Genomic DNA, 22,480 nt, shown 5'->3' on the forward strand with positions numbered 1-22,480 from the left:
TGTGTGTGTGTGTGTGTGTGTGTGTGTGTGTGTGTGTGTGTGTGTGTCATCGCGGAGCACAGAGGGAGCGCTGCCCTTCCCACAGCACACTGTGGCTCAGACTGCGCTCTGCTCTCGGCAGCGCCCTCTGCAGCTGCGCTGCTCGCTGTCTTCACACAGGATGCCATGCATTCTTATTTATTTCACATTTGTATTCCCCGTGTAGCCAGGAGATTCTCCATGGAAACATCTTATTACACTGTCCCAAAGTGAATATTTAATAATTATTATTATTAGAAAATATTTTAATTTTGTGTTGGATTACCTATCCACTTACAGTATGTTATTACCCAATTGGCTTACTATACTTTCTCTAAAGAGAACTGACCTTTAAATCTTTTGTAATTTGCATGTGAAAATAACAGATTTCTTCATGTTATAACCTACAGTTAGTGAATAAATGAATACAAATTCTGTCTTACTGATTTTTTTGTTTGTTTGGTTTAATACTTCATTTTCAGTTGACTCTCAGTTGGTTAATTCTATGCATGTTTTACCTGGTGAAGTCACTGATTACAGTGAATAGTTTGGTGCTTAAATATATTCTCAGATTTCAGGAGCATCTGCAACTTTGTTACTATAATAGAATGTCTTCAATATATTAAAATTGAAAAGAGCATTTTAATGTTCTTTTACATAGATTGACCTGGTGCATTAAAGGTATTGTGTGTATAATTACATGTATGTAAAAGGCTAGTGTGTGTGAGTGAGAGAGAGAGAGACAGACAGAGACAGAGGAGAAACAAAACTACAAAATTTATAGTTAAGTGAATTGAGCATAAAACAGTCATAAAACAGTCTCAGTAAGGTTGCCCAGACCAGAAACACAGATGTCAAATATTTTTTCTTGGTTCTGGATCTTCTGTTTGAATCTTCAGATATGAGAGTTCCATTTGGAATATCCATAGAGGTCAGGAAATTAGGAAAGGGCCATAGCGTGGGTGTTTCAAGGGAGAAGACATAAGCATCATGGTGTAGAAGAGAAGAAGGAACAGGAAAAGGTCAGTGGAAAGTGGGTTGGAAAGGAAGGTAGACGGGTACAGGGAGGATAGCTGACCTTGAGGACAGCTGCAGAAGGCCCTGGAGGCCTGCTGCTGCGATGGGGGCCTTTCGAGGAGCCACTCACCTTGTTTCTGAGAAGGTGTCGTACTGGCCACGCAGGCTCGCCGATGAGGCCAGAGTTGCTGGCCAGTGAGGCCCAGTCTCTGCCCCCTCACACTGGTGTCATACATCCCTACTCCAGCCTTGCACGTGGGTGCAAGAGTAAATTCACGCTTTCAGGGCAAGTACTTGACTGAGAGAGCCAACTCCCCCGGCTTTGTTGAAAGGGTTTGAAAGGAATGTAATTGGTTGATTTAGAAAAGCCCGTTTATATCCACATGCTAATTTTAGCATCAGGTATTGAAATTTAGTCAAAGAACAGAAAAACCAAAAGATAAACATTGAATTTTAGGGTTACCCATAACCTTTTGAATCCAGGTAGTCTGTATGATGAGTTGTAGCTCGTATGGGAGTGTTTGTGCATGTGTGTATGTATGTGTGCGCGTGGCTGTGTGTACACGAGTGGGGGCTGGACCACAGTGGCTGTCTTCCACTATTGTGTCCCCCTTGTGGTTTGAGGCAGGCTCTCGCAGCCTGTCTGGGGCTCTCTTCCTGTTTCTGCCTCTCAGAGCGGGGAGCACAGGCAGCGAGTCTGGGGCTGTGGTTCTTCGTGGGTCCTGGCAACTCCAGCTCTGGTTCTAGCTTGTGCAGCGGTCAGCTTACGCACTCGGCCTCTCCCCAGCCCCTGCGCAGTGTCTCTGTGGCGGCGCGGTGTGTCCTCTGAAGGCAGCATTAAAAATGTCTGCGGCTTACCAAACACGGGCTCACATCGTCAGTTTGAGGACTGGGTCTATTGCTACATAAATAATTTTGGTATTAGGAAAAGTGTGAGTGTGATCTTCTTTCCTTCAGAGAATTAGATAGTGCCATTTTCTCCCAATGAGAGTAGTAGCTGTTTGATTATAAAGACGTACATTCCTCCACACCACAGAGGTTGTTGCTTTGTATGGGGCCTCTGCAAAAAGACGCTGGACAATTACTGGTTTCCTCTGGTGATTCTTCTCCTTGGTAAACACAGATTCTGTTCTCACACAGTGTAATCCGGGCACAGTTCTCCTGTCTCTGCTCTTCCCAGGTCCTCCGTACCTTCTCTCCTGTCCAGATCCACTCCTTCTCTGTCAGTAGAAAAGAACCAGCTTCTAGAAGATGACAACAAAACAAGATGAAATACAATCAGAGAAAAACAAAACTTGGCTGTTTTTTTAGTCCTTTCTGTGTGTACATGGTCTGAAATGAGTGAGACCAGCTTTGTGTTCACATTTTCTTCCCAAGATGGTGCTGAGAAGATCTCCGTAGGTGCCCACAGGCCCAGTGGGTCACCAGCGCTGGCATGCCGGTGCACACGACTCCCTGTTTCCATTACATCCGTGTTATTTCTGAAGTTTTGATAAAATGTCCATGTTTGAAGACGTACAGATATGTAGCTGACAAATTAAACTTATCTTTATGGATTTATTAAATTTATTAACTTCCATTTCCTAGTATATTGGTGGCTTTAATTTCTCAGCCCAAAGTCATGAGTTCGGCTTTTTTAAGATTAGTGTTAAAAATAATTCATTTCTGTTTATTTCCTTTTTACTTTGGTTAATATTCATATTGAATAATCTTTGAGTTACAGGCCCATTTGTGAACAGTTTTTTGATAATTTTTCTGTGTTTCCTGATACATCATAAAACTTACTCTGTAAGTGCTTTAGAGGGCCCTGGATTTGCTCTGCGTTCTAGCAGGCCTCTTGTTGCCTAATTTAGTAATAGGTTTATCATAGCAAGCTAACATCTCTTATAATTAGTTGTTATCAGAAAGAATGGCATCATTTAATTTGACAGAAAACGTAGAAAGATGGATTAATGACAAATTAATAATTTACTACCTTTGCATAATACTGAAGCATAGGGAATTAGAAGGATTGATGGCACAAAAGGTTAACAAATTTTAGCAGCTTTCATTAGCTTTACACCATCATATGTTTGTGGTACTGACTGAAATAGGCTTCATAGCAAATCTTAGTCTAGGGAACTAATTACTTGTGCCGATTGCTGCCCTGATGAATAGACCCTCATTGTGTCATTCCCCCGAAGACAGGGAGCACCCTGGGATTCTCCACTGCATCCTGGCTGCTGTTTGATAATAATTTTAACAGATAAACGTAGGAGGCAGGTGATGAAGAGCCTCTCCAGGCTCCACTGCTCTCACGCCCGTGCACAGGACGCCTGTACTGTCCGCGCTTCCCCGCTAAGAGGATTTTAGATCACTGACTGAGCTCAAACAACTGTTGTCTTTTGCATGTTGTCTAGTTTGTATTTGCTTTTAAATACTGTTAGTATATTAGTTTTTATTTAAAGTTTAGGTATCAGAGCAATGAAGTAAAGAAAGAGTGAATGAGTTTTAGTTTTCCTTTTTGAGGATTTCAATGCTCACACACTTGTTTTTGTTTTTCATTTTGATATCATTTCTTCTTTCATACATGACCAAAATCAACAAAGGAAGTGTTTGATGTTGTTAGTGTCTCTTTTACATTCTCTGAGATGGCTATTGGAGTCCTACTACTATTAAAATATATTCTTTAAGTAATGTACTGTTTGTTTATGCTTTTACAGCTTAATTTTTAACCAATAAAAAATACTTGTTACAAACCTTTTTGGTTTTTTTTTTTTTATATAGATGTTGTCTTTAAAACATCAAAATGAGGTTGACTTTATTTAGGTGTTTTGGGATTGTCAGCTGGTAAAGAGTATTAATTTGTCAAAGCTGACAGGCATGGTTTTAGTAGCTCATGAAATACAAGTAAGATTTTTATTTTTTTACTAGTCACGCTGCCGAAGTTTTAGTTATGAATATGTTTTTAGTTCATTTTTGAAACTCATAGGTATTCATGCTGTACATCTTTAGTGAATAAATACATTCTCCAGAGGTTTTTTTTTCCTCTGTGTAACTAAAATAAACCATTATATTAGTATTTTTCTTATAAAATATTTTTTAGCATGCTAGGACGTGAGTATTAACAGCAGAGAAAGTCGACATTTATGTGCTGCCATATAAAGGATCTGTGTAATTGGAGAAAATATCAGAACTTGTATTTAAAAATAAATTTCCAAAAGCGCGCTTTCAGTATAGTAATTACTGCACATCGTGGAGCAGCAGGCTACGCAAAACAGAAATTCAATCTGATTTGCTTGAAAATAGATTGCTATTTCACTCCACAAGAATGGTTTATTTAAAAACAGAAATGGAAAAGAAATGCATTTTCTTGTGTTGTTCTAAGCCTCAGGGGCTAAATGTAATGAATATTTTAAGAGATTATTTTAATTAAATTCCTGCACATCTAAACAGAGTAATATTTTATTATCACATACATAACCATGTAACTGAGATACTCATTAAAGTTAACACTTTCTGGACCAAGAATTCATTGTATGATTTACTGACCTTGTGCAAAAAGGCACAAATTAGGAAGAAAAATGAAGGGGGACAGACTTTGATTAATATAGGTAATGCTATACCCTATTTATAATAGCCTTTCCCTATTCTGGCTTATAAATGCAGCCACAGAGAAGGGTGCCCTGCTGAGGCTGAAATGAGGCTGAAATCAGAGCACATGCCGCTAGGGTGTGGGGAAACTGATCACAGCGTCAGCAATTCATTTCAAAATGATGTATTTGGTGCTCATTTCACCTTCCAAGGAAAGGAAGGGAGCTCCTCAGACCCGAAGGTGATATTGTTGTTTTCAAGGACGTACCTCAGTTAACGCCGGCAGAAGGAGAGTGTACGATGTGGGGAGAATTAGAGGACGCAGAGGAAAAAAGGCAGAGCAAACAAGGAGAGCTCTGTGCAGAGTCCGGCTTCCACGCTGTTTGATAATTGCTAACATATGTGGCGTCTCTGTTTCCTTGCAGTCGTCCTCGTGAGTTCTGGCGCCTGGACTACTGGGAAGATGACTTGAGGCGCCGGCGACGGTTTGTGCGTAACCCCCTAGGATCGACACATGCCGAAGCGACACTAAAGACAGCCGTGGAGCATGGTCAGTGTTTAAAGCAGCCTTTGCCAATAGCAGCAGGCACAGCACCTGGCCACCAAGAACACAACTTCTCACCTCTAAGTCTCGGCCTAAAGTCCAGCCCCATGGTCCACAGTGCCGTACGCAGCAGGGGTGAGGGGCTGCACTTTGTGTAGGACCCCATGAAGTGATGGTGTCAGGTGTATTTATTTGTTACAGCGTACACACACAAAACTCAGTTAACATAAACCCACTGTTCCAAAGCACAAGGCTAAACTAACTGTCCTTTTAAGCACCACATTCAGCTTTGAGTAAATTCATCTTTCAGGCCTGACTTAGAACATTAGAAACACTGAATTTACAAACCACATAGGTTTCTAGGTTCTAACCTGCATGTACAGTTCTCCTCCAGCCGTGGGCTGATAATAAATGTCCAAGCGCCAGGTACTTGCTGAACCTTGATTTGCAGTTGTGATTGATGGCTCGTGGACCAGAGAGTAGACGTTATTTTCATATGTTCCTGTTCTGCACCATCCTATTTTCAGAGCTGAACAAAGCATCCCTTCTTTCTGTTGAGATGCTCGTGATGGTGGTTAGTTTAGGTAGACATCTGATAACTGAAACAACTGGGAAAGGTCTCTTGCATTTGAAAATACACTTTCCTTAATCAGAGAATGACACTTGCTAGTTTATGAAGTTCTATAAGCCAGTTACAATATATTATGGAAGAGCTGTGGCTCTCTACATAAATTTACTTTGTTTATGTGAAGTATAAATTGGTTAAGGTAGAAATAGACCAACCTCTCATTAGGATATTAGTTTAATATGCTTTAGTTTGTGATTAAATGACAGTGCATACCACAATTAAATGAATGTTAAAATATATTCAGTTAAGATAATTAGGATTTTATTTTATTTTTACTGTTTTCAAGTGATACAAAGAAATTACACATATTTATGTGGTACCATGCCATGTTTCAATGCAGATGATGATATTATTTAAGAATTTAGATTTGAAAGTCTGTAGTCCTGGGTTTGGCCTCAGTCAGGCCATTTAACCTCTTGCACTCCTCCTTAAAGGGCCATTTCTGGAAGAAAATGTCCACAATATGTCATCAGATATAACACCAAATGTGACATCCGTCTGTTAAAATAAATGATCATACTGAGAATAGTCAATAACAGCATGATCTAAAAGCAGTCACAGTCTTAGGCCCTGTGTCTGCCGTGGGGGTGAAGGGCGGTGAGGGGTAATCAGGCTACTTCAATGTGAGGTTCGTTTTCTGTGTGTGTGTGCCAGCACAGACTTCACAGTTGCATGTGTCTCTCCTTTAGGTTTTTGGTTAATGATACTTTTCATTAAGAAAAGTTTGTTTGCCATTTTATCCTTCCAGCCGCATAGATACTGTTAGGTGTGTTTACAGTTTGAAATCTAGCAACATTTTTCTATTCTAAACTCTTACTTAACAGCAATTCCTGAGTTATGGTAACGAGAATATACTGTTTTCTTTCACATCAGGAAGGGTGGGATTTCTTTTCTAAAATTGCATGTTGGAAGCTGATTTCCCTCATTCAGCTCCTTAGTGTTCTGTTACCAGGGAAATAGCAGTAACTGGAGTCAAAATGCAGTCGTATAGGTAAGACACAGTCATTCAGGTATATTCTTACAGAAAAGTACAGTTACCATTTTAAATACTGTTGTAGAACTTCACCTTTTGAAATACAATTTTAACTTTCCAAATTCTAACCACCTGCAGTAATATTCATTAGTAATGCCTAATTAAGACTTGCAATCCTATTTAGACAGATGTTTTGTTCTTATTGTAGATATTAACTAAATGTTAATACAATATTATTTACTTTTATTTGACTGTATTTGATAGAATCAAAGATATTTTACATGATTCTCTTATTTACTAATATCTTACACAACTTGGATAATGATTAATCAACAAATGCACAAAGCATTTATTTCTAAAACAACCAAATGTATGTACCCAGCAATATTACAGTTAAGATACGGGTTATGATTAAACACATAATCCATAAATACATGTTAAATAGATATTTAGTACAATCTTTTGTAAAAATATAAAAGCAATGCTTTATTCTTTGTGTTATCTTTAATAACAAGGCACATGAATCTGAAATTCAACACACAAATTATACTATATTTGCTGTGAGCCTAATTTATGCTAATATATTCTATAGGCAAAGAGCTTAATTTTTTTACTTGACTTTATTAAGTCAAATAACTTATCAAGTTGACATTTAGTCTTGATCTTGTGTTAACTATGGAATTTAGTCTTTGATTACTTCCTAAAACACAGCAGACAGTATCAAACATGATGAGACTCAGTATGCAAAACAGAACAGTTGCGCTGACCAAAAATAATTAAAATTATAGTTAAACAAAGATACATGCTATAAAGTATCTATTTAAAAATAGATACTTCTGTGGCTGTTCTTTGGGTGTTGCATTGTTTTCAGACTTTTGTTTATAACCAGCTAACTAAAAGCACAAACATTTAAGTTGCGACTCTTAGAATGTCTCAAGCTGCAGCATCAGTGCTAAGGACAGGCATGTGAGCAGACGTGCCATTGGGTGTTGGTGATGTACTGTGGCAGTGTGAGCCATCTCTTTTATGGATTGATTTGGTCTGAAGGAAGCCTCTGGTGTAAAGATGGCAGCGTAAAGACCTGAAGAGTGATGTCCTCTGTTGATGCGATCGATACCAGCCCTGTGATTCTACTTCTGGCTACCTTCTAGTTAAAAACAAATTTTTTAATTCTGACAATTTAATTGCCCTTTCCAAGTTCACATTAACTTGCTTGGGGAAAAGAGCTTTGGGTAATTTTTCAAGCAGAGACCCTCCCAAGTGGTTATTTATAAAAGTCGTGTTATAATGGGAGGTTCTTTCAACTTTGCAGAAACTGAATTATGATTTAAAATTAAAGTAAATATTTTATCTTACAGTTAAATGTTGTTTGTGGATATTAGCATCATCAAGAAAAGATGGGCATTGATCTTTCCTCTATTTATAGTTTAAAATTTATTAGAAACCTGTCCTAATGGTTTCTTCCTTACTCCAATGCATGGAGTCCTGTGTGGCAGCTATTCATGATCAGATAGAAGGAACTGAAGCCTCAGGTCTAGTCTTTTTTCTTTAAAGATAAAGAAACCAGGATAAGAAAGAGCTAACGCCAGTCTTGGTATATACAGGAGTAAAACCTGGGCTCACTGAGCACTGGGGAATTTCCATGTCAGTGGGCATTGTCTTCACAAGTTTATTGTTAGGTAGAGTGCCATGTAAAATAAGTTTAAATACTACAAGATGTTCTTTAATTCAACTCTTTAGCACCAGAATTAGACTTAATTCAAGACATTTTTATTTTGTAGTGTACACGATGGTGGAAATATATGAGGTTTATTTAATATAGCTTTAAGGTATATTGTCAGTATACAAAATGATACTGATAACCAGCTTGGATTCCCAAGGATATCAAGTCATGGGAATATTTCATGGTAATTTCAGCAATATTATTTATTGTTATTTCCTTTATGGGATCAGTGTATACTAGATTCTATATTTAAAACTTTCAGAGAACCCAACATCATTAGGATATGTGCTTGTATTTTTTTTAATCACCCTTTGTACTTTCAGGCAGCTTCTCTAGAGTATATTTATTGGCTTGAAATCCCAAAGAAATTCAGTGTAGAGGGGCTCTAATTAGATGAAGGTAATAGTTGAGTGAGATACTCTTTCTGTGTGGCAGCTCAGAACACAGTTACATATTTGCTCTAGCACGTATTGGGTGGCTCTCACTATCTTATGGGTGCTTTTTTAGCATTTTCTGAAACAAAGTAGCTTTTTTGAAACACTAGACATCTTTCCCTCAACACAGATTACTGGGGACTCCTGTTGCATGTTCAGTGGGTGTGGGAAAGGGGAGTCCTAGGTTCCAGGTAGAAGAGTTTCCTGTGTTTATTCTTACTCTATTTCAGTCTTACACACCTGTCTGTGTTGGAGAGATGAACCACTTTATGCCGGTACCTTACTCTCAAGAACTTGAGTTTTGTATTGTGAGACCAACCTCTCTTTTAGGCTTCTCTTCGCTGCACTGAAGAAAAGATACTTTAATGAAACAGTGTAGTTAATCAAGTTAGCATAAATATTAAAATATGGCGTTAGACAAGTGTCACTTAAATTATTAAAATATGAACAATGGCCATGTTCATTGAAAAAGTTTAATAATAGAAATTATCTGACTTTCACTTTAAATTTGAGCCAAAAATATCTTCTTAACTTCATTTAATTAGGCTTTTAGACTTTAGAACAGTTGATACTTATTTATAATTGTTGATTGACTAAATAAGCAAATAAAAGGTAAAACTAGATCTTTCCCTAGAACATATAAACATGATAATCATCTTTTATTTTATGCTTGGGAAAGTTTTGCTGTAATTTGAAGGAAAGGAGTTCTTTACAGAAAGTGCCGGAGCCCTGGGAGCAGAGCATGTGGTGTGCGTTAGAGCGCTGTTGGCAATTTCACTGCTGCTGCTTGGAATCCTCCAGGGGGAGTTAATTACAGGAAAGCCATTCCAAATATCAGTAAGCCGCATAGTTTCTATGACAAGAGCTTTTTCAGTTGAGATTGAACAATTCCAGAATCTGAGCTTGTAAAAATAAGTAAATAAATAAATGAAGATGGGTGTTTGTGTGTGTTTAGTACACTTTACTACAGAGTGTTTTTTTTTTTTTTCTTTTTCATGAAACTATTTAATTCAAAGTTACTTTGTTTTAGTATGAGTCAGCATGATAATGTATTTAAAACTTTCAAATCCCAGTTGGGAGGCAAAACACATTATGTTTTTAGTAGCCATTTAAATGAATCAATTTATTTATACCACTGCATATTGCTAGCAAGAACTCTGTTTTTGTCAATGTTTGAGATTACACAGTTTTCCTTCTCAGCTAAACTTGGTACACCTCAGAATCCACATGGCAGTGAGCCTCTAGAAAGTGCTGAAAGCTGCTGTGTTTCTAATGTTTGAGAGCGGGCAAATGTAGGTTCTGATTTTTTTTCTTTTAACTTCAATATGAGAAGCAAAGAACTAGTAAATAAAAATACATTCATATTTACCCAGTAGTTTTCCTTTTCTTTGGCTGTCTTCTGTCCTAGAGCTGGTGTGGGCCAGGGGCTTGACCTTGAGGTCTGGCTCCACCAGGCCTCTTCCTGCATGGTGACTGCAGTTAGCATAGGTCCTTCACCTTAGGCTAATTCTGTCACCTTTCTGGTCTGTTTTCTTATCTGAAGTTGAGGAATTAGCAGGTTTCTGAGAATTAAAGGAGTATATATGTAACTGTTTTGACCACTCTGTGGCGTCTGGTAAGCTCTATATAATATTATCCTTGTTATTAGTATCTTTGCTTTGAAGAGAGGTGTAAATCAAGAAAATGAAGAGAACGTAGCACACCGATTCCGTACTAAAGCCTGCCTACTGAATGAAAATGTCTTTTAATTTAGTGTGTAAGGAAAGCCTAGGTGATGCTTTCTTTTGGATTTCTCAGTGATTAGTTTTTTGTTTTGTTTTCTTTTTTAGTCAAGCTGAAAGGCCTTGTTTGGATACACTCTTTACTAGTGTAAGGAGTCTATATATAGACTTAATGTAAACAATGATAAATAACCATAATGTTGATTTTTTTCAAAAATGTAATGGTTATTTAGTGTCTTTCCTTGTAAGTTTTGAAAATATAAAGGAATTTCAATATTAAACATTTAATGTTAAACTTTTCATGTATTTACAGTCTCCATATTTGTGCACCTTATTATAGAGATGAAAAAAGTGAAATTTTATTTACTTGTAGAGTGCATTCAAAGCTAAAAACAAACCATTTCTTCCCATGACTACCTTATTTAATATAAAAGCCCTAGATTCTATTTAGTGCCGTCAATACTGCATGTTAATGAGACACATGGTTAATTCACAACAAGTATGAGAAAAAAGCCTTTTACCATATGATCCCTAAGCTGGTGGTCTGCTGGGACCAGGTAACAACACAAGAGCAGTTAGTGTCAGTGCTGTAGGTTGCCAGTCACCCTAAAGCAGGGGCTCTCAACCTTCCCGGGGCTGTGCGCCTGTGTTGTGGTGAACACCCCTCCCCCCATAAACTTATTTGTGTTGCTACTTCATAACTGTGATTTTGCATCTGTTATGAATCACAATATAAATATCTGATGTGCAGGGCATCTGACATGCGACCTCCAAAGGGGTGGGACCCACAGGTTGCAAACTGCTGCTCTAAACCCTGGCTTGTTCTTTTTGGGGGTTTTGAGCCATGTGTCTGGGCAGAAGTGGTGGAGCGAGAAGCCTAACCATCGGATGTCCGTGTCAGTACTGAGCTTGGGTGAGCCGGGAACTTCACTCCCGGGATTTCTTTAGCTGGAAACACCCCTTCCACCTTCCCTTCTCTGCTCCCATGCAGAGAAATTGAAGGTTAGCCACGCCATCCCTGGAACTTTTCAAAGGAGCTGGCTGTACCGGAGTGGCGCTGGGGAGCAACGTGGGGTCCCTGTGCTGGCCTTCCCGCAGCGAGCTGGCTCTTTGGTTCCATTGCCCTCCTTCCCGGCCTGGCCTCGCTGCCTGGCCCAAGGCGCAGGAGGCTCTTTGCCCAGAAGCCTCTCAGCCTACTGTTGTGTTATGATTGCCCCCGAGGCGTCTTAGCCCTTGAAACGCAGAGGAGGGGCCCAGGAGCTCTGCTTCCTGCTGCCCGTGCCTCCCTCAGCATTGGTGTTAGTGTTGGGGGGGTGGGGGGAGGAGGAGCGCCCAGGGCAGGGGAGGACGAACAAGAACAGAATACAGCTGCTGCGACTTTTATTGGCGTCCCATAGGGCTTTGGGGCTTAAGTCTCTGCCCTCATTGGCTGGTGCTTGCCCCCAGGCGCTGACCGCTCTTCTGGACACTCCCCGGCCCTTTCCAAGTACACGCCAGTGGTAATCTATTCAGAGGAGTGAATGGCTCCTCGTCATTTTACCGTGTTGAACAAGCATTGTTTCCTAGACTGGGTTCTGATTTTTTCCACTAAGGAACAAATTACGGGGGAGGGCGCTGCTTTGCAGCCCTTTCCTGCCCTAACTATAAGTAAATAAATGGCCGGTGAGCAGTGCAAGGGTCAGATTTAATGGGATTAGGGTGCTTGTTCAGGGTAACATTACACTAGCTTGGGGAATCGAGTTTGTCGGAAGGAGCGTGCGCGCCATCCTGGTCACTACCCACGCTTGGTGACTCTAGAAAGGATTGGCCATTTCTAGCTACCGACCCATCCTGCAGCCCTGCCCTCTGCCGAGTGCTCCTCCGTGCTGATGGACAGCTTTGTCTCCTTTTCATTTCAGCCGCAGATGAAGACATCCTTGCTAAAGGAAAACAGTCCATCAAGAGTCAGGCTTTAGGAAATCAGAACTCTGAGAGCCAGACCCTCCTGGAAGGCGACGAGGACACTCTGTCATCCGTGGATGAGAAAGATTTAGAGAATCTTGCCGGTAATTCAGTGGCTGTGCAGATATTTCAGCTGGCTCTGGGACAATGAGCATCTAATTACTTACTTTTTCAGCTGTGACCACTGGGACTACCAAGCTACATCCACAATTATATTAACTAGAAATTGGTTTTGTTCTTCCCAATGTCTCTCCCTTCATCTTCTGTAATTGCTCTTATTTTTATTCTTCCCAGTCCTCTGGCCTTACTGATCGTTTTATGTATAATCTTCATTGAAGCAAAAATATTAAAAACAGCTACGGGGGAATTGCTCCATGCATCCTTTGGAAGTTCCATACTATAGAAAATAAGTGAGATCCTGCCAGTTATTTTGTAAACAAAGGCTGGAGGCTGTTTGCTTTACATACAGCCTCTTAGGGAAACATTGTATATACATTGAAGCCACCTAGAAGGGGGCCGTGAGAATCCCACGGGATCCACACACTTTGCATAGTATAGAAATTTTGATTTATATTTATCAGATTCTCAGTTTTATTTTTCTCATGGGAAAATCTCACTTGGTTAGCCTAAAGTTTTAGTCATTCATTAGATGACTTTTTACTTTTAAAGTCTGATTGTGTTAGTATTAGTATTATTATTGTTTCTTTAGAAAAACCTGAAAAAGCACATAGTTTCTACATGTAAAAATTACATAATTTGTATTGCAGTGATTTTAAAAGAAAAGGCATTTGAAAGCTTTTATTTGACAGTATACCTCCGACCTGGTGCCACCATGCGAAATGATAGTGAAAACAAAGCTGGCCGCTAGTTACCTGCTTTGATGGCTGTAAACCTCAAAGTAGAGTACAATTAAGTAGAGCGTGCTTGTTAAGGGGCCTGTGGTGGGAGTGGAGGCCCAGGAAGGGATGCTGCTGTTCGGTCTTTCCCTTCCTACCCACTCACTCCTCTCCTTCTTTATTTCACCCCATTCATATGACTAACGATCATTCGCACAGTAGTAGAGGTGAAAGCGAGTTTAATTATATAATCTTGACAATGGCAATGGGATTAAGAAGTAATCCACACTAATAAAGTGGTGTGGTTAGAAATGAAGTGGAAATTGTCAGGGGTCTTCTACAGAACCTAGCTGCGCCCGCTTCTGCAGCTGTCTGCTCGCTCTGTAATTGAATGTCTGAGAATGATTGAAAAAATGTTATTTCTTCTCAGGATTACATGCTAATGTTCAGAGGGCAAAGGGAGACAGCAAAAGAACACATAGCTGCTTATTTCATCCATTTACGGGGATGAGCTTTGGGAAATCATGGCTGTTCTGAAGCTCTCTGCTCCCCATCTGCAGACACAATGCATTTGTACACTGGGAATAGAGGGCAAAAGCTGCCCTGATGTGCACAGAGCATCCTGCCATTGTCCTACTGGCACACATTAAGATTGATGTGAGATTAAGGACCCTCACACTTCAGACAATCGATGGAAATGTCAATTCATCTGAATTTTGAGGCACTTATTCACCCATTGATTACCTGAATAGATGCACCTTGTTATAGGCACTGTATTAATTCAGAATTATAAATGCCAGTCTTCTCTTTGGTTGTTTTTTTTTTTAATATAGAATTTATACAATGAGGAAGTGTAGAATTTCAAATTCTCTCTGAATCTCCAAGTATGTATGTATTATATAATTATTTTCAGTCCTTATTTTAGGGTTAGCTCTAATGTACTTTATGCGGTTCTTTCTGTAGTGAACCTATTGTTTTCAGGAGCAGTCTGATTTGTCTCTTTGATAAGCCCTGTGGAGATTTGATTATTCCAATAAAAATTCATTCACTTGGAAACCCACCCTCCAGCTGTTTACTCCCAGAGTCCCCGAACTGCACTAATATTAGATTTGGAGGCACTGAGCAATATTTAACAGTGGAAGGGACTCTTTGAGAAGAAATATTTTTACCAGTCTTTTATGGGGAAAGTTGGCATGGAAGAGGTTTTATATGAAACTGGTCCAGAAATCTGTATGAGAGAAGATGGTTTGTCAGTACATTTCCAGTGCTTCCCTCAGAAAGCTAGTCCTCTTTGTGCCCGAGCTTCAGCCCAGCCCTGAGTCACCTCTGGCCTCAGAGCCCGTTGAGGCCTCCTTGCCCCTGGTTGTTATTCCATGTTGTTGGTAGCCCGAGGCCGGCTTTCTAAACACAATGTGGACGTGCTCACTTAGGCAGACCCTCTTTCTTACCGAGATTAGACCACCGTTTCCCACACTCCCTGGAAGATAACTGCTTCTCCATAGCCATTACTGTGAACTGCCTGTGTAAATCAGGGTGTGAGGGGCCAGACGGTGTGGAGCTTGTGGAAGCACAGTTCAGCAATCCTCTACTTAGGATTAAGAGTTACAAAAATTAAATATTCTTGATGGTGGAAATTGAGTTTTAAAATGTCAGTCCAACTCATCTGGCTTATCTTTTTCTCTTGGCAGGTCCTGTTAGCCTGAGCACGCCGGCTCAGCTTGTGGCCCCCTCTGTGGCACTGAAAGGTACTCTCTCGGTCACGTCCTCTGAACTCTATTTTGAGGTGGATGAAGAGGATCCCAACTTCAAGAAAATTGACCCAAAGGTGAGAAGATGAGGAGACACAAAGGGGGTTTATTTATTTTGTTATTGTGGGATCGTGTGGTCTGTTAGTTAAAATTGGGGTTGGTAAAATCTCACAGGCTCAGTTCAGAATTCTTGCTGACTTCCTCTGCTTTCCACAAGGCAGTCACCATTTTAGCATAGGGCTCTTACCGTCTCGTCTCGCTACATCATTGAAGTTCATTTAAATTCAAAACAACAACTTCTTAATTGCATTTATCATTAGTTCTTCGGGGGAAGAGACCTCAGGGAACATTGTCCATAAATATATTCTGGCTGAAAGGGTCCAGGGTGAATTAAGCAACAGAACTTCAGTGGCTTGAGAGTAAAACTGTTTTGTTTAGCCCTGTGTTCTGGTTCCATGTGCCCCTGTCCTTGCTTTGTCTTCATGACTTACTGTTCTTTGGTGCACAGGAGCCTATCCTGCAAGTGTGCGAGGCCTCTGTTTCCCATTACCTGTGGTACCTTTTGCAAGCACTGCATAATTTCCTATTCTTAAACGAAGATGTCATTTCCCCTTTCAAAGGTATTCTGATTACTTTTCAGACCATGGCAATTTTATTTTACTTAGAAACATTTCTGTTTTTTAACACAGTCATAAAGCCAAAACAGTGTTGATTTTATGAAAGTGAATGGCATAATTTGTTCTGAGAGGAAACCGTTTATTGAAAAATGTACCAAGTAAATGTCCAGTAGGAAGACGAGTGGTTTGAAACAGAAGAATTCCTTTTACTGGCCTCTTGTGTGTGCACATAATACGCACACTTTCTGCTTGTTGGCATCCTCTTTGTTGTCGGAATCCTGTGCAAGTGTCAAATCTTTATGATTTGGAAGTGTTTCTAAAAAGCTTTTGAGAAAAATGTTACAACTGTGTTGAGCTTCACGAGCAGCTCACTTCTTGTCCTACACACTTTGTCTCCATGTCCCTGTCTGTGCCCGGCAGGACTTGCCGCAGATGTGACAAGGCCAGGGTAGACCTGGTTGTTGGGAGTTAGGGAATTCAGCTAATCCAATATAGAAGAAAATTTGAATTCTGACATTTTATCACCTAGAAATGTTTTGTACTTTGTCTCATGGGTAAAAGATTCTGAAAATACGTTATAATTTCATCATGAAGAGGTTACCAAAATTAAACTCTCCGATTTCTGAAAGACTGAGAGGTAATTTAGAATAGTTTATTATACTTGTGGGACAAATATTTAAGGTCTAAAATCTGATCGATGGTGTTTTAAAAAATCTTCAAAATGAAGACCTTTGTCAGCCTTTGAGAACAGGCTCTTTGAGGTTATCAGATGTTTTATGGGAAGGTGTAGCTTTTGATTTTTTTCTCTTAATATACCATAATTAAATTAGCTTTCTTTCTCTGTTGCTTGCAAAATATAAAACATTTTAGCCTAATCTTGAAATTTCTGTTGTACTGCAACCTTCCTAATATGCCAGACATCCAAATTCCTGGATGCTCATATTTGAAATTACTTCTGCCAATTATTGATAAAATCTTTGATTTAATATTGCTAAAAGATATTTTTGTATTGTAAATGCCAACACTTCTTTTGACTACATTTTTAACATTAAAAAACTTTTTAAAATTTGAATTAAGTAAGGGAGGGAAGATATTGAATTAGGGATACTATTTTTCTTGTCAAGACTTAATAACTTTTTTGTAAAGTTGTTGGAAGAAGTGCTGTTTCACACTGGAAATACTTTTTTGAGTGAGAATAGTCATTTTAAGAAAGCATTTTAACCATTTAAACCAAATACTGTGCTGTAAATGGCTTGTGTACACCTCTGAGTAGCTGCTGTTTCCTTTGAAAATGTTCTTAAAATTCAGACTTTTCCCTCAGAGGATAACTTGTTTTATTATTTAAAATAATTAGTGAATACACTGAATTAAAGTTTGTTTTATATTTACAGGAAGATACACACAACCACGCAGAAGTGCGCGTGTGTGTGTGCGCGTGCGCACGTACACACACACACACACACACACACACACACAGTACTATGTCCATTGAAAGGGCAAAGGTAATTTCAGAATAAATAATGCCTAAGCTCATGTTTTTGACACAGAATCACTTTTCCCAGGGCAGCCTACAGCTTATGCCTGTACTGTCAAGAGACCTGGGGCCTGAGGAGATTCTCGGTCACAATCTTAGTGCTGCTGCTCTAAGCCTCAGGTGCCCTCCCCCGCCTGAACTCATCCGAAAACTGCTTTCCAGAGCATTTTCTTCTATATCTTTCATTTTTTTGGAAAAACATTAAAAAACAGATTAAAGAATAAAATCCAAATATTCATGATAGTATATAACATACTCCTTTTCTGTCCCTCACATTACGAAAGCTAGTGGAAGGTCCATGTCCTTTGGACATAGAGCAAGTAAACCATTTTCTGTTTTCGTTTTACTAATTATTTTATATTCCAAACAGTTGTTTTATTGCATATAAAAGAAATCTTTATTAGAGTTGAAACATTGAAATGGGTGTATGGGGATTGTTACCTGATGAAGAGGATGAGAAAGGTACTTTTCCTGTTTCTAAATCTTTGGAGTAATTATCTAGGTCATAAAATAGAATAAGACATTCTTTTTTATATGAGAAGATTCAAAATAATTATTGAAATTTTATTAAAATGATCATGTTTTTGCATTCATAACTAAATCATTGAAAAAAGGAAGTAGTGTGTAAAGCTGAATTGTTCATATTACCAGTTGCTGGGAGAAAGAAATCTTGCAGTGACCATTTTATTTTATTTTTTGGTGTAGTTGATTTAATTGCTAATTTTATTTATTGTTTTTACATTCCAAAACATTTCTGTTACACTAGCTTTTTAAGAACTTACAACAGAACAAACAAATAAGCAAACAAAACCCTCCAAAACATCCTAATTGGTAATGTGGAAAAGTTTTAGAAAGGCTTTTTTATCAGTACTATTTTAAATGTTAAAATGATATGTTTTAAATGTTAAAACAACATGATAAAAACATGTTGTTCTACACTGGCTCTTTATTTTTTCAAGTATTGCAGAAGGTTACTATTCAAAGCTACATAACAAGTATGTTATATTGATAAAATTCTTATTTTACTCTTTACTAAGGACTTTGGGGGAAAGTTAGACAATTCATTCTCCAGAATATGCTGTATTTTAAACTTTGCAAATCAGAATTCCAATGGAAGTTTCCTCCATCTAGTCCAAGTTCGCATCCTGTAAGAAAGTGACCTCATGTGCCTTCACTCAAGAACAATTCACAAGCAGCCAATTACCACGTAAAGTAATATTTTTATTACTGGTTTACTGGTTTCAACAAGACGTTTTGGGGCCAGGGTTAGAGGAGCAAGAGGAGGGAGGGGCACATTGACATTGGCACTGAGACACATTTCACATCAGTAAGACTTTGTAAAAGGAAATTCACATATAGTTAAATAACGTTTTCACTTGGTGACACTCGGGCAACCGAAAACAAGGAGGGGGAGGGACTCGAGGAGGAGGGGGCTATTATACATGGATTTAAAAAATGTACCTCGGATTTCGTTTTGGGTGGCCAAGCCCGAGTGCTCCTTCTGCGCGACCTCCGGGTTCACATCGTCTCGTGCGAGGCTGGGCCGCTCTCTGCGGGACGCGCTCTTCCGTCGGCGCCCGCCGCGCTGCGCGCTGTCCTCCTCGCCGGCCGCGCTACAGCTTGTCCAGGCTCTTGGGGTTGGTGAGGATCTCGCGCGCCAGCCGCCAGGTCTGCTTGGCGGCGCTCTCCAGGGCCGAGTGCGGCTTGCCCTGGAAGAGGTCGAGGTTGGGCAGGAAGTAGTGCGGGCAGCGGCGGCACTGCAGGCAGGAGATGAGCTGCAGCAGGATGCCGTTGAGCCGGTCGCCCAGGCACGCCTCGTCCCAGTCGGTCTCGCGCGGGTGCTTCTCGCACTCGTACAGCAGCAGCGTCTTCATGTGGTAGTTGTTGAGCGGCTGGCCCGGCAGCTCCAGGTGGCGGTCCCGCAGCGTCTTGAGCACCGACAGGCACTTGTTCCGGCAGCCGCCCATCAGCAGCCGGTTCTCCGCCTCGCCGAACTGCAGCACCCAGGCGTCGCTCTCGGCCGAGCTCTGCTTGCCCGTCAGCGAGTAGCACTCCTTGGAGAGCAGGTTGAAGCCCTCGGCCTTGACCTCCGCCACGCGGTTGGGGCCGGGCCAGGGGATGTGCGGCAGGGGCCACTGCGCCGCGCTGCGCGGCCAGATGCCCGTGCACTTGAAGGCGGGCGTGATCTGCACCACGTAGCGCTCGCGGATGCGCAGCTTGACCTCGCTGGTGTCGGCGATCATCTTGACCACGTCCCGGTAGCTGCACTTGTCCACCGCCTGGGCCACCAGCGTCTGGAAGCGCGAGCGGATCTTGCGCGCCGAGAGGTAGCCGGAGGCCGTGATGAACTCCACCCACAGCGACATGCTGCGCTTGCGGCCGTCGCTGAGCTTGAGCACGGCGCAGCCGGGCAGCGAGCCGTCGTCCACGAAGTTGAACACGCCCATCTGGTTGAGGTACAGCACCACCTCGAACTCGGTGGGCGAGATCACCTCCAGGCCCTCGTAGCGCGCGTCGATCTCGCTCAGGGAGCTGATGAAGCGCGGCTCCTGCACCTCCACCTCCTTGAGCACGTCCGACACGACCTTGCACACCTCGCGGATGGTCTTGGCGATGGCGGCCTTGCGCGCCTGGCAGCGCTCGGTGTAGTACTTATTGAGCTGGTACACCAGCTTGGCCTGCGCGGCGATCATGTTGGGGCACAGGTCCGGGCTGTACACCGGCGGCTCGCAGTACGCTGAGGGATCCAAGGCGCTCGCCGGCGGGAGGCCGAGGCCCGCGCGCTCCGCCGAAGCCGCCGCCGCCGTCCGCGGGGACCGGGACTCGGGAGGTGAGCGGGGCCGCGCGCGTCCTCGCGGGGGCGGCGGGGCCGGGTGGCCGAGGGCCACGGCCCCGGTGCCCGGGGGCGAAGTCCCGCGAGGGCCGGAGCGAGCGTTGAGACGAGCACGAAGCGCTCAGCGGTTCATTCTGGAAAGGCCCCCGGACGGTGCGACGGCCGCACGCGGCGCGGGTGGCGCCGGCCGCGGGCTCCTCGGAAGGTGGGTGCGTGGCGCGGCTCCCCAGGCCGCTGGCCCGCCCGCTCCTCGCAGCGCCCGCCGCGCGCTTCCCTGCGCTCCTGCTGGAGGCGGCCCTCGGGGCTTCCTCCCGCCCTCCTTAGGTGCGAGCCGGGGGCCGGGGGTTCATTTCTGCCGGGTTACTCGCTCGGCGGCCCAGCGAGGTCCCGCGCGGTGAGCCGAAGTCGCCGCCCGCCTCGCATCTGCCCTGCAGTTGTGAGGAGGCCGGGTTTTCCTCTCGCGGCTGCCCTGCGCGCCCCGCTTCTCCCTCCTGCCCTCTGGTACCTGGCCCCCACTTCTCCCTCCGCTCCCCCTCCCTCTCGCTGTCTCCCTCCCTCCCCCTCTCTCTTTCTCCCTCCCTCGCTCTGTCTTTCTCGCTCCCTCGCTCTCTCCCTCTCTCTCTTAGTTTATGAATGGTACCGGGCCATGGTGAGGGGGTGGAGCTTCAGTTCCTACCGTCCCTAGGCTGTCAGTGCTTTAGCCAATCCTGGAGAAAGAGAAGACCAGCTTGGAACCCCAGCGGCCGCCACACTGCTCTTGATAAAGGGGAGGGGTCCGGGGGCGCGAGAAGGAAGACACGAGGAGAGGCAGGAGTCCTTTAGGAGCCCCTCTTCCTCGCCCTCCTCCTCGCCCTCCTCCGGGCCAGGTGCAGGGAAGAGCAGGCTCTCTGGGGGCGGCTGACCAGTGGCCCAAAGAAGTGGTCTCAGCGAGGCTCAGTTGGGTTTTCGTTTTCCCAGCGTTCCGCAGAAGGTGAACGCTCGAACAGATTCTCTCTTCTGCGTGAAGGCGGGTGGGACCATGGGAGCCCGGGGAAGGACTTGGATTCTGTAGGTCCCCCCCCCCCTTCAGTAAAGGCTTCCTATTCCTTCCCTCCCCAGCCCCGTTGTTGCCTGGAACTGGAGCAGTTGCTCTGTGTGTGTAAGGGAGGCTGTGTGATGACGGTTTATAACCGTAAATCTCCTGTTAGTAATTTCCATATGTTGTTAGAAAAAAACAGAGCAGGACAAAAGCTCGTCCGAATAACTTATTTGGTCGTCATTTCATAATTTAGATACAGATTTCTTTGTGCCGTTATTTTACCGTTTCAAAAGGCAGCAGTAACTAGAGAGAAAATATGTGTTTTGAGAAACAATGTAAATTTATTCGTGGTATTCGTCATCAGGTCACATTTGCTAACTAAAGTAAGCTACCGAAATGGCTTGAATTAAAATGAAGGAAAGGAAAATTTAACCTCAACTCAAGTTTTCTTGGTGTTTTAAAACTGTGACATCAGTTTTGAACACCCTCTCGGGCAGTGCTGGTTTTAAGTAATTTTATTTTCATAATTGACTCTTGCTTTTAAAGGACTTGACTGGGACAAAAATCCATAACTGTCCTGTTATTGATTACCCAGAAGGCCCTCCCCCTCCCCGGCATCCCACCGAAACCGCACGTGTTCCTTAGAATATGCATTATCCTTAACAAGCCGCGCGACCGCCGCCTCCCAGCACTTTTGGAAGAGTAGGGGCTGCGGCGAAGGGGCCGACCTGCCCCCGGAGTTTATCCTTCCGTCCAAGACGTCAGGGTTCTCAGTCCTCTTAGCACGTTCAGGCGGTTAGGGCTGCTTTTAGTGTGATGTAGCAGATGATATTTCAGCCATCGGTTATGTGTGTGTGTGGAAATAAAATCTTTAGCCTCTTTTGCAAAATCCAGTGTTGGGCGTTTGCAGAGCCCCGCGGGAAAGCTTGACTTGCGTTTTTGAAACCCCACCGGAGCCTGAATTCAGTTGCGGCGGGGAAAGCGAATTTGGGTCCTACCCATCCCTCCCCTCCTTCAGTCGTCCGTGTGCCCGGAAGGCTGGCGGCTTCAGCCGCCTCCCGCTCGTTGCTGAGGCGTTCTGAGGGATATGTGGCTCTTTGCCTTTTAAAATCGAGCTCCAGGACGGTCTTTAGTGGAGGAGTTGGGGGAAACCTTGCGAAGCGCGCACCGCGAGGCTCGCGGACAGTGGCTTCCCGGGAGTCGCTTGGAGAGCTGGCGGAGCCGGGGTCAGGGGCGCCCCGCCGCCGGGCGGTGCGATGCGCGCGCTGCAGCCCGCGCCCTGGACGGGGTGCGGGCCCGGGGTGCACGCCCGCGGGCCGAGG

The 22,480-nt window shown here is 42.9% G+C and overlaps 2 protein-coding genes across 2 annotated transcripts in view; one reads left to right on the forward strand and one right to left on the reverse strand.

Annotated features, from left to right (window-relative positions):
- The window catches only part of Lrba (LPS responsive beige-like anchor protein), a 429,351-nt gene that overhangs the window by 224,267 nt on the left and 182,604 nt on the right, over positions 1-22,480 (forward strand). The window contains exons 35-37 of the mRNA XM_055596564.1: positions 5,034-5,158; positions 12,530-12,676; positions 15,097-15,233. Of these exons, the coding sequence (XP_055452539.1) occupies positions 5,034-5,158; positions 12,530-12,676; positions 15,097-15,233 (409 nt within the window). The remainder of the gene's footprint in view (positions 1-5,033; positions 5,159-12,529; positions 12,677-15,096; positions 15,234-22,480) is intronic.
- Positions 18,851-20,102, reverse strand: Mab21l2 (mab-21 like 2). The gene has a single exon (XM_055596689.1). The coding sequence runs from the start codon at positions 19,998-20,000 to the stop codon at positions 18,921-18,923; it is 1,080 nt and encodes a 359-aa protein (XP_055452664.1). The 5' UTR covers positions 20,001-20,102; the 3' UTR covers positions 18,851-18,920.

Source organism: Psammomys obesus, unplaced genomic scaffold, assembly GCF_907164565.1.
Source record: "Psammomys obesus unplaced genomic scaffold, mPsaObe1.curated_primary_1811, whole genome shotgun sequence".
Lineage (NCBI taxonomy): Eukaryota > Metazoa > Chordata > Mammalia > Rodentia > Muridae > Psammomys > Psammomys obesus.